Consider the following 13,168-nt stretch of genomic DNA (forward strand, 5'->3'; position numbering starts at 1 on the left):
CAAATATCTTCACAAGCCAAGTTAATTTGTTCTTTTGAAGTTAAAAAATATGATTGGATAATCAAGCCCATATTAGACAAGGATGTTAGAAATTAAACTTACTAGAAGATAAACAAAGTTTATTAAAAGTCAACTTATTATTAGCTGCGTTATTGTTATAAAAAGACAAATCTAAGTTGAATTCTTTATTATTTTAAAGAAGACAAATCTAAATTAAGCTTTTTCGTTGTTATAAAGAAGACAAATTCAAGTTGAACTCTTTGTCATTGTAAAGAAAACAAATCTAACTTGAGTTGTAACATTCTCTGAACTCTATAAATACAATATATTATGGAATATAAAGTTTTATGATGAGATAATTCATAATTCTTTGTTATACAAATTTGTTTTAAAGAAAAATTTCAACAAGTTTTCTTGATGTTATTTAAGTGTATAATTAACTATTAATAAAGCAAAACTTTTGAGTGCATTGGTCTTTTAATAATTTTTTTTTTTGAGTATTTATGTTTGTCATAGCAACTATATTTCAACTAAGGAATTTGTTTTTCTTACCAACATCTGGTATCAGGACTTGTTGATCCAAAATGGTAGCAAGTTCAGGCACGGGAGTAAACCAAGTTCAACAAGCATAAACAATTATTTTCAAATTGGATGGTAGATCAAGTTTGCTATGTTGAAACAGATGGAACTATGTCTGAAGACCAGCGACTGTGGAGAAATTGTAGAAAAAGGCTATACTGAACCAGAAAAAGAAGAACAACCAGAAAAAGAAGAAATAAAAAATTGATAAGCAGGAGGAGGTAGAAAAAGATGGTCAACTCAATGAAAAAGCTTTGTTACTAATCTATCAATATGTGGAGCTGCCTGTTTGAGAAGATTATCCATGCTAAAACAGTAAAAGAATGTCATACTGAACAAAGGAGATACAATGTCATGCATTTTAAGTTGTGTTGCTGATGTGCCTATATATCCACAAAGTCCTCTGCCACTTGCCCATCAACCATAATTTCCAACAACCAGTTGATGTTATCAACCTGTCTCGAGACACGCTCAATCGGAGGCTTACTGGTGTCTTTCTTCATCAACATTTGGGGGGTGATTAGATGCCTCCTCAAAGAGGCTGATAAGTGAAGCCACACGTGTGGCAGACAGAATACAGATCCTCCTCAAAGATGGTTCTTCTCATTGACAGAGCTTTTGCAAAGAAGACCCCTCACTAATGACTTCATTCCGTTTCTTGCATTTGCATGTTTACAAGTGCTGATAGACCAAATGAGTTGTCGTGCTACATTTGGCTGAGAATCTCCTGAATCATGCAAGTACAGCCTTCCTAGGATGTCTCTTGTTATTGCATCATCAAACTTGAATCTTGTGAATATGCTTCTTAATTTCTCTTCTTCCTCCTCAGTCCAAGGAACAGCTTCAAGGTACCTCAAACAGCACAAGACACTCTTTTTGAACAGGATTCCTGCTGAAACCTATAATACACCAGGACAACCTTGTTAAATACTAAGAATATGTTTAGGAATTGAATTTTGATTTTTTTAATTAATAAACATTCTTAAATTTCATAGTTTTTAATATAAAATTTAGGTTGTGTTTGGTTTAAATTATTTTTAAAACAATAGTTTATTTTTATTAACTTTCTGATAATTTTTTTAAAAAATAAAAAAAAATTTCTCAGAATTAATCTTTTACTACGTATGCTCTTAATATGATTTTTTTTTTTATAAATATTATGTAGCTCTTTTGATTTAAGAATAAACTAGTTGTACACCCTTTTATCCTCCTTCAAAACTTCACCGTTATATATGGGTGAATGAACAGTTGGATACTAATAAATGATTTGGTTAGAGAAAATGAGAGAGAAAAAGGAACCTCCAAAATATCAATGATCCATAAACGGCAAAGTTGATGAGCGTCTTGGTAACGTTATCTTCATCTTCAAAAAACATTAGTTCGACGGTGTCTCTGAATACTCCCAAGTTTTCCGCATCCATTGTGCTTCCATTCTCACCTATCAAACCCGCAAACACCTCTGAGTTGGTCCTCATAACCTCCATAACCATGCTCCCACCGTTCTTCCCTCGCAAACTCACCCTCACCTCCGTCGAGACGGTGTGAACAAAAAAAGAGGTAAGTTTTCTGTGAGAAAAATGCTCACTTGTCTTCTTTTCTTCAATGCATAACAGAATACATTATTATATCGTATCAAAGCTAACAATCAGAACAATAAAATTGACCCACTACACAACTGCGTGGGTTTGACAACTGCAAGCAAACTAAGTTCCCTAAAAACTCGATCAAAGTAACTGACCATTATTAAACAGAATCTTACTAGTTAAACAAAACAAAAACAACAATAAAAATCTACTAACATTCCCTCCCTTAAACTAAATGCTCAACATCTAGTTTACTTTTGATGCTTCAATCAAACCCAACATGCTTCTGAGATTAAAAAACTGCTCCAACTTTAACGGTTTGGACATAATGTCTGCAACTTGAGATTGTGAACTGCAGTGCTTCAGTTCAATGCTCCCATCCTTAACAAGATCTCTTAAAAAATGAAAACGCACGTCTATATATTTACTCCTTCCATGGAAAACTGGATTTTTTGACAATTGGATTGTTGAGTTGTTGTCACACAAAACCAGTGTATGATCCCAATTGTTAAAACCGAGAGTCTCCCTAATTCTCTTATTCCAAATGCATTGACACGCGCAAGAGGCAGCAGCTATATATTCAGCTTCCGTTGTAGATAGTGTTACTACTGGTTACTTTTCAGATGACCATGAAACTGCTCCACTCCCTAAGAAAAACACAAAACCTGAAGTACTCTTCCTATCATTAATGTCTCCAGCAAAATCACTGTCTGTATATGCTATTATATTAGTGCTCTCCCCTTTCTTGTAGTATATACCAAGCTCTGTTGTTCCTTTCAAGTATCTTAGTATCCGTTTGGCTGCAAACCAGTGTGTCTCTGTAGGATTGGCCATAAATCTGCTAATCAGGCTGACTCCATACATTAAATCTGGCCTAGTTGCAGTCAAATACATTAAGCTCCCAACTACCTGTTTGAATTGTGTGGCATCCACTTTAGTTCCTGCATCATTTCTTGATAGCTTTGTTCCTGGCACAATTGGATTTTTTACTGCATTGCAATCTTGCATACCAAACCGATTCAAAACATCATGAGCATACTTTCTTTGACACATAAAAATTTCATGATTATTCTGCAAGATTTCTATCCCAAGAAAATATCTCATCCGCCCTAGATCCGACATATTAAATTCTAGCATCATAGATGATCTAAAATCATTGCACATGCTTTCATCATTTCCAGTGTATATTAGATCATCAACATATAGACTCACAATTAGAATTTTACCTCCCTTTGACTTTGTAAACAATGTGTGTTCACAAAAGCATCTTTCAAAGCCATTGCGTAGGAAATATGTCTCTATTTTGTTGTACCATGCTCTTGGTGCTTGCTTAAGTCCGTACAATGCTTTTCTTAATCTGTAAACGTTTTCTTCTTCTCCTAATTTCACGAAGCCAGTGGGTTGTTGTACATATACCTCTTCTTTGAGTTCTCCATGAAGAAATGCACTCTTCACATCCAGTTGATAGATACTCCAGCCATGTTGAGCAGATATGGATAAAAGAATGCGTATAGTGTCCATTTTAGCAACTGGTGCAAATACCTCAGTGTAGTGCACTCCATACTGTTGTGCATACCCTTTAGCAACTAATCTTGCTTTAAACTTATCAATTTCTCCATTTTCTTTTAGTTTGGTTTTGTATATCCATTTGACTCCAATTGGTTTCATACCTGCTGGCAAACTTGTTAGTTCCCAAGTTTTGTTCTTCTCTATGGCTTCCATCTCCCTTTTCATTGCATCTCTCCATGTCTTACTCTTGACAGCTTCTGCATAAGTCACAGGATCATCTGCTGACACCATCATAGCATTATCTGATATATCATCTCCTCTATCATAGTCAGCCATCCAAATCGGTTCTCTTCTATACCTTCTAGCCCTCCCTTGAGCTGTATTATCACTGGATAAAGGATCAACAGAATTGATTCCAGCATTTCCTACACTTGGTAATTCTGCAGATTGTTCTGCAGCTTGCTGTTCCAAAATTCCTACATCATTCTGCTCTTCCTCCTCAACATCATGCTCATGTGCCTCATTATTATTCCAATCCAGATTCTCTTGCTGATTTGTGCCTTCAATTTTCTTCCAGTTCCAGCATTTCTCCTCTTCAAATACAACATCTCTGCTGATAAGGATCCGGTTTTTAACAAGATCAAATAATCTGTAAGCTTTTGATACATCACTAACTCCAAGAAGAACACACTTTTTGCTCTTATCATCCAGCTTTACTTGTAGTTGGTCTGGTGTATGGACATGTGCAATGCAACCAAACACCCAAAAATAATCCACAGACGGCTTCACTCCACTCGATGCTTCTTCAGGAGTTTTATCTTGTACTGCTATTGTGGGGCTTCTGTTTAGAACATGGACACACCACTTGGTTGCTTCTAGCTAGAAAATTTTTGGAACACACCTTCCTGTCAGCATAAACCGAACCATATTCATGATGGTTCTGTTTTTCCTCTCAGCAACTCCATTCTGCTGAGGTGTGTAAGCTGCTGTTAATTGTCTCCGTATACCTTGAGTCTTGCAGAATTCTTCAAATGCACTGGAATTAAATTCTCCACCTCTGTCTGTCCTGAGACAGATAATGCTTCCTCCAGCCTCCTTTTCTACCAGGGATTTGAAACTTTTAAATAGAGAAAAAGTTTCTGCCTTGTCATGTAAAAAGTATATCCAAGTTTTACGTAAGAAATCATCAATAAAGCTTAGGAAATATTTCTTGTTACTATTTGATGAAGGTTGAATCGGTCCACAAAAGTCAGCATGAATGAGTTGAAGTTTCTCTGATGCTCTCCATAGACTCTTCTTTGACATGACATTTCGGTGTTGTTTTCCAGTCAAGCAGTGTGTACATAATTCTGGTGGAACTGAAATAGTAGGCAGCCCATTCACCATTTGCTTAGAAGCAAGTGTTTTTAAGCCATCATAGCTTAAATGGCCTAAACGATTATGCCATAGTTGTGATTCTCGCTCCAATTTAACCTGAAAGCATGCTGCACCAGTTGGAGCTCGAGTAGCGGTTAGCACAAACATCCGACTGCTGCTCATACTGACCTCCATAATTGACCCTTTTTCTGTATGGACAACAGTACACATGTTGTTTTGAATTGTAATGGTCAAACCCTTTTCTTGAAGCTGTCAAATACTCAAGAGATTATTCTTGAGTTCAGGAACGTAGTATACCTGAGATATCACATGTGTGATGCCATTTACCACCATACAGACACTCCCCTTCCCCATAACAGCAATAAGGTGTCATTCCCGAGCTTTACTGTGTGATGAAAGTTCTCATCCAATTGTGAGAACCAATCCTTGATACCACTCATGTGGTTGCTGCACCCAGAGTCTAAAAACCAATTGTCTTTTTCTTCTTTGAGATCAACTGAAGCCATTAACAAGAGCTCGTCCTCTTGTTCCACCTTATCCTCAACTTCCGCATAATTAGCATTCTTCTCCCACATGGGACACTCATATTGAAAGTGCCCAAGTTTGTGACATTTATAGCATTCAACTTCATCCTTGTTGAATGACTGTCTTCCTCTACCTTTGACTCGGAAGGATCCTCTACCCTTTCCTCTTCCTGGCTCAGAAACCAGTAAGGGAAAGTGATCAAGTAGTGCTTAGAACTCTCAAATAGGACAAGAGAGAACTAGAGCTTGAAACTCTTAGTAGAGAATGAGAATTTGCTTATTCAACTTGATGCCAAAATGAGGAGTACAATGGAGTATTTATAGTATTACAAGGATGGTTTTAGAACATAGATTATTTTATACTAGAGAATGAATAAGTCTAGCGTAAGGATATTTCTAGACTAGAGATATTTTTAGATATTGGGCCATATGGTTAGGGATATTTCTAGATATTGGGCCATACTCCCCTGGTTGGAAAAGACTCGTCCTTAAGTCTAAGTATTATCTTCATAGTAAGGCGATAGATCTGCAACGTTGAATGTAGCAGCAACTCCGTATGACTCAAGCAGTTCTATCTTATAAGCATTGTCATTGATCTTCTGTACTACTCGGAATGGTCCATTTGCTCTTGGAGACAATTTAGCATTTTGCTGCTTTGGAAATCTATCCTTCCGCAGATGAATCTATACCAAATCTCCTTCTTTGAAAATAGCATGTCTCCAATGCTTATCTCGTTGAGTTTTATACTTGGTATTTTGCTTCTCAATTTGTGCTCAAACTTGCTCATGAAGCTTCTTAATCTCCTTTGCTCTTTGGTCAGCATCGGCGCTGAACTGTTTATTAGTGGGAATAGGGATCAAGTCCAATGGGCTAAGAGGTCTAGTACCATACACGACCTCAAATGGACATTTTCCAGTAGCAGGATTACTGGAATTGTTGTAGGCGAACTCAACTTGGGGTAAGATAAGATCCCATTGTCGAATATTCTTCTGAACAAAGCTTCGTAGTAGATTTTCCAGAAGTCTATTTATTGCCTTTGTTTGTCCGTCAGTCTAGGGGTGGCTAGCACTGCTGAACTATAGTTTAGTGCCCATCTTCTTCCATAGAGTCCTCCAAAAATGGCTTAAGAATTTAACATCTCTATCCGAAGTGATGGTTTTGGGAATTCCATGCAATCGAACAATCTCCTTGAAGAATAGATTGGCAATGTGAACAACATCATTGGTCTTTTGGCAAGGTATGAAATGGGTCATTTTAGAGAACTGGTCCACGACCACCATTACTGAGTTCTTCTGTCGTTGTGTACGAGGTAATCCTAACACAAAATCCATGCCGATATCCTCCCATGGTGCAACTGGTACTGGAAGAGGTAGGTATAGCCCAGTGTTTTGGCTTGTGGACTTGGCAAGGTGACATATTCGACACCTTTGAATGTGACCAATAACATCCCTTTCAAGTCTCGGCCAATAGAAGTTTTCTTTGATTAAGGCTATTGTCTTGTCTCGTCCAAAGTATCCGGCTAATCCTCCGTCATGTGCTTCCCAAATGATTGCTTCTCTTAAGGAGCATTGGGGAATACACAAGACATTTTTTTTGAATAGGAATCCTTGTCGTCAATGGTAATGTTGGAAAGGTTAATTTTCTGTAGAGCTCCAAATGTTCCAAAAATTTGGATCATCTTGATACAATTCCTTAATAATTTCAAAACCTACTACCTTCATCTGCATTGTAGATAGTGATGCACGCCGTCGACTTAGCACATTTGCTACACTGTTTTGAACCCCCGACTTGTGTTTAAGCAGAAACGAATAGGCTTGAAGGAACTCACTCCAAGATGCATGTCTACGACTAATCTTTTGTTGAGAATTCAAGTGTTTCAAGGCTTCATGATCTGTATAAAGGATGAATTCCTTAGGAAGCAGATAGTGACTCCAATGTTGCAGTGCTCTCACAACAGCGTAGAACTCCTTGTCATAGGTGGAGTATTTGAGTTTAGCATCATTTAGCTTCTCGCTAAAGAAAGCTATTAGCTTTTCTTCTTGACTGAGAACAGCACCAATGCCGCTATTAGAAGCATCAGAGCTTACTTTGAACACCTGATCAAAGTTAGGAAGTGCTAAAACTGGAGCTTCAGTTAGTCGTCTCTTCAACTCATCAAAACTATTTTGAGTGCGTTCTGACCATTGAAATTTATCTCTTTTAATATAATATGTAAGCGGGGCAGCAATGGAGCTAAAATTCTTTATGAATCTTCAATAGAACGAGGCTAATCCATGAAAGCTCCGTACTTCTTGCACAGAGTTAGGGGTAGGCCAGTGATGATTGCTTCAACCTTGCTAGAATCAACCTTGATACCTTCACCCGTAATGATGTAGCCCAAAAAATTTATTTCATTGGTCAAGAAGGTGCACTTTTTGAGGTTGACATACAACTTTTGCTCCCGGAGAACGCCCAACACTTGGTGAATATGGTCTAGGTGTTCTCCTTTGCTGTTGCTATAGATTAAAATATTGTCGAAATAAACAACTACAAACTTTCCAATGAAAGGGCGTAGTAGCTGATTCATCAAGCGCATGAAGGTGCTAGGTGCATTAGATAAGCCAAATGGCATGACAGTCCACTCATATAGCCCATCTCTTGTCTTGAAAGCGGTCTTCCACTCATCACCAGGACGTAGTCTAATCTAATTATAGCCACTACAAAGGTCAATCTTCGAGAATATGACTGCGCCATGTAGTTAGTCTAGCATATCATCGAGTCGTGGAATCGGGAATCGATACTTTATGGTAATCTTATTCACGGCTCGACTATCCATGCACATTCTCCAACTTCCATCTTTCTTGGGCACCAATATGACAGGGACTGCACATGGACTGACACTCTCCTGGATCAACCCTTTTTCGAGAAGATCCTCCACTTAATGTTGTACTTCATCATGTTCATGTGGACTCATCCTATAAGCAGGTTTGTTTGGGATAACAGCTCCTGGGATGAAGTCGATGACATGCTGGATGTCCCTTATAGGTGGTAAACCAGGAGGAATTTCTTCAAGTACCACATCTAGATATTCTGCAAGGAGCTTTTCTATTTCTTGTGGAATAGGTGTTCCAATGTTTTGTTCGACCATGAGTAATAACCTTGTTGATTGAGATTCTTCTCGCGTCATCTTAAGTTGTGGTTTAGAGATTAGGGATACGAGTAGTTTGGCTTTGCGTGAGGTCGGGTTGACTTTTTCTGGACCCAATGGAGTCAACTTGATTCTCACTCCATCTTTGACGAATGAGTAGGTATTCTTAGACTCATCATACACAATCTTCCGATCGTATTGCCATGGACGTCCCAATAAGAGGTGACATGCATCCATGGGAAGGACGTCACACCAAACTTCATCTTGATATTTTTTTCCGATTGAGAAAGTAACTAGGCAACGTTGACTAACCTTGACTTCATTACCCTTATTCAGCCATTGTAGCTTGTAGGGATGTGGATGATCATCAGTAAGGAGCTTCAATTTCTCCACCATGTAGCTAGACACAATGTTTTCACAACTTCCACTATCGATGATGACATAAATTTTTTTTACCCTGAGTGGTGCATCAAGTGTGGAATATATTGTGTCTCATCCATGGTTCTTCTCTAATGGCTGCTGTGTGAAGACTGCGTCTAACCACTAAGGCTTCTTCATGATCTGCTGGGGTCAACTCTTCATCAAACACTGGAAGACTGTTGAAATCATTTTGATAGAATTCAAGTTCTTCTTCAAATGCTTCGTAGGCCTCTCCTTCAATGATAGTGACAATTCTTCGATTGGGACATTCGGAAGCAATGTGCCCATAACCCTAGCATTTGAAGCATTTGGGCGATTTGGATTAGGTTGGTTGTTTGGGGCTAGTGTCTTTAACAGGGTTAAAAAGGGTTTTGTTTGGAGCTGTAGGTTACGATGGTTGAGCTTTGCGAGGGGTAAAAAGGTTTCGTGAGGATGATGGTTGGAAAATTGATCTTTTAGGGAGTTGCTTTTCGATTCGAATGGCTAACTTGATGACATCATCTAGGGTTCAATACTGTTGTAGTGGGACAAGTTGGAAAATTTCAGGATTTAGCCCTCCAAGAAATCTAGCAATTGTTTGTTCTTCCTTCTCTTGTATATTGCATTTCATCATCAACAATTCAAATTCTCTGGTATACTCCTTTACTATCTTAGAATCCTGACATAAATTATGGAGCTTAATAAAATTATCTTGATAGTAGTGGTCAAGAAAAAACTTATGAGTGAGTTCTTTTTCCATTTTCTCCCATGTCTTTATCTTGCTTCGGCATTCCCGCTCACGTTTCTTCTTTATATTTTCCCACCAAATGGATGCATGCTTCTTCAGTTTAACATAGATGATCTTAACTTTTTGTTCATCCAGAATATCTTTTAATTCGAACACACGTTCCACTATCTATAACCAATCCACAAATTCATCTGGCTGTAGTCTCCCCTCAAATTTAGGAATCTCTATCTTGATGTTGTTGAAGTAGCCTCAAGTACTCTTTTTTCGTGGATGACTGGTGTTAGACGAAGAGTCACTTTCTTCAGAATCATTTTCTGAATTGGAGTTCCTTTGACGATTAAGTAGAGCTTGTTGTTCCTCCACAATTTTTTGTAGTTCTTGAATTTGTCGGCATAACTCCTCCATCTCGATTTCTTGAGCATTCCTTCTGTTTTGGCATCTTGGTGACATTTTGTTGTATGGGTGGGAGTAAAATTATGAAAAGGTTTGAGACAATAGCGGTGCAGCAATGTTGGATGTGTGGTGCTCACGCAACTGATGATGTCATTGTCTTCAACCTCTCCCGAGCACGTCTACGGTGTTGGTTTGTTAAGAGATGACTAAGAGCGTAGGAAGCTATGAACCTGGCTCTGATACCAAATGGCTCAGAAACCAGTAAGGGAAAGTGACCAAGTAGTGCTTTTAAAACTCTCAAATAGGACAAGAGAGAACTAGAACTTGAAACTCTTAGTAGAGAATGAGAATTTACTTATTCAACTTGATGCCAAAATGAGGAGTACAATGAGGTATTTATAGTATTACAAGGATGGTTCTAGAACATAGATTATTTTATAGTAGATATTAAATAAGATAATTCTAGATTAGAGATGTTTCTAGAGAATTGATAAGTTAGAGTAAGGATATTTCTAGACTAGAGATATTTTTAAATATTGGGCCATATGGTTAGGGATATTTCTAGATATTGGACCATATTGGGCCATATTGGGCCACTTTCTCTTCCTCTCCCACTTTTCTCGTTTGTTACAGCTTGCAAGATCTGCTCTTCCTCCACAGCCAGTAGCATCCTTTGTTTGTGCACCAGTAAACTACTCTGAAGTTCATCTATGGTCATGGCTTCCATGTTGTTAGATTCTTCAATTGAACATACTATATAATTGAATTTGGTTGTCATAGACCGCAAAATCTTTGCAGTTATGGTATTTTCTTGCATGTTTTCTCCACAAGCCTTCATACTTTTAGCTATCTTCAACGTCCGAGCAAAATATGAATTTACAGATTCTCCTTCCTTCATTTGCAACAGTTTGAAGTCTTTGCGCAATGCTTGCAACTAAGCACGTTTAACTCTAGTTGATCCCTGGAATTTTTGTTTCATTGAATCCCAAATATATTTGGACGTGTCATCATTCAGGATGGTATCCAAAATTTCCCTATCAATAGCTTGATAGAGATAGTTTTTAATTTTCAGATCTTTCAACTTTTGCTCCTCTATTAATTTAAGCTCTCCTTATGATGCATTGGCCTTATTGGAAACATCAGCAATACCATGCTCCACCAAGTGCCAAAATTCCTTTGATCGAAGGAAGTTTTCCATCAGCTTCGCCCAATGATCATAGTGACCATCAAATTTAGGAATTGCTGACTACACATACTTGCTAGTATCGGTCATGGCTGTAAGGTAATTCTTCAATCTTCACCTGTGCACTCTATAGGTGTTTTTCTCTCTCACACCCTAGTGTATACCCCTCACGGTAGATGCACTTTCACTCACCCAATTTCCTAATGATTTTTTTCTGGTTCAAGCCCCTGTAAAGGAGCTCTGATACCAAATTGTGAAAAAAAAAAAGAAGTAAGTTTTCTGTGAGAAAAATTGCTCACTTGTCTTCTTTTCTTCAATGCATGGCAGAATATATTATTATATCGTATCAAAGCTAACAATCAGAACAAAAAAAATTGACCCACTACACAACTGCGTGGGTTTTACAACTGCAAACAAACTAAGTTCCCTAAAAACTCGGTCAAAGTAACTGACCATTATTAAACAGAATTTTCCTAGTTAAACAAAACAAAAACAACAATAAAAATCTACTAACAGACGGAACTCTCCGTTGATGGTGGCCGGAACTCAGAAGCTGTAATATATTATGTTATAATTTTACTTATTTAAAATTATAATAAATAGAAATGATATTTTATTAAAAATTAAAAATATTTATACATGATTATATTTTTTAAATAATAAATTTATTTAATAATAAATTATTATATTTATTATATTTAAACAATTTAAAAAATAATTAAGTCTTTAAACAAAAATAAAACGTAATCAAAATTAAATGAAATAAAATTTTAAAAAATAAAATAAAATTATATTAACATATTTTTTATATTTTTAATTTTATTATTGTTAATTTAATTATATAATTCTTTTTATTTATAATAAATAGAAATTACTTAAATCTAAATTATATTTTATTTAAAAGTAAAAATTTATAAAAAAAAATAATAACAAAATAAAATAAAAAATTTATTATAATATATATTAATATATATATATATATATAATCAGATCATGTAACAAATAATATAAATAATATAATTATAAATATATAATATAATAATATATATTGTTGTAACTTGCACGTATTTTAATTAAATTATTAATTAATTTTTTAATTTATATGTAATATATAAATATGTGTTTTAATTTATTGTATTAGTAATATTTTTTATATTATATTAATGTTATAGTATAATTAATTTTACGTTTATTTGTTAATTTAAAATAATAAATTAATGAAACAAATAAAATTAAATATTTTGTAATTATTTTTTTAATTTAATAGTTATTATTATTATCATTATATATATATATATATATATATTGCATTAAGTTTAAATTTATTTATTTTTTAAAACATAATAATTTTCTTTTAATTGATTCAACAAATTGTGTGAATGTTATTTTTTTTTTTATCAATTTTATGTGTTTACTATAACTTTATTTGTTGAATATAAGATGTCTTTAAACAAACAAAATATTTCTAAAATATTTACTATTTATATAATTTTAAAAAAATAAATCAAGAAAAATATAAATATAAATTTTATTAATATAAAATATTTATAATTAATACTTAAATAATATTTTAAAAATTATTTATAAAATTATATAAATATTATTATAATTATTTAATAATTATTAATAACATAAATAGAAATTAAAAAAAATATATAAACTAATTTGATAATAAAATATTTATATTTTTATTAATATTAATTTTTTTTTTAACATGCTTTGTTAACAAGCTTCAAGCTAGGTCAA

At 35.2% G+C, this 13,168-nt stretch overlaps 1 protein-coding gene across 1 annotated transcript; it reads right to left on the bottom strand.

The window, feature by feature from the left end:
* Window positions 1-6,066: 6,066 nt before the first annotated feature.
* LOC113855696 lies at window positions 6,067-9,095 on the bottom strand. Its single transcript, XM_027487327.1, has 6 exons — window positions 8,502-9,095; window positions 7,861-8,255; window positions 7,259-7,804; window positions 6,709-7,129; window positions 6,352-6,561; window positions 6,067-6,255 (listed from the first exon to the last, which is right to left on the bottom strand). The coding sequence occupies exons 1-6, from the start codon at window positions 9,093-9,095 to the stop codon at window positions 6,067-6,069; spliced, it is 2,355 nt and encodes a 784-aa protein (XP_027343128.1).
* Between the last annotated feature and the right edge of the window lie 4,073 nt (window positions 9,096-13,168).

This window comes from Abrus precatorius, unplaced genomic scaffold (genome assembly GCF_003935025.1).
Source record: "Abrus precatorius isolate BTA unplaced genomic scaffold, Abrus_2018 Scaffold11, whole genome shotgun sequence".
NCBI lineage: Eukaryota > Viridiplantae > Streptophyta > Magnoliopsida > Fabales > Fabaceae > Abrus > Abrus precatorius.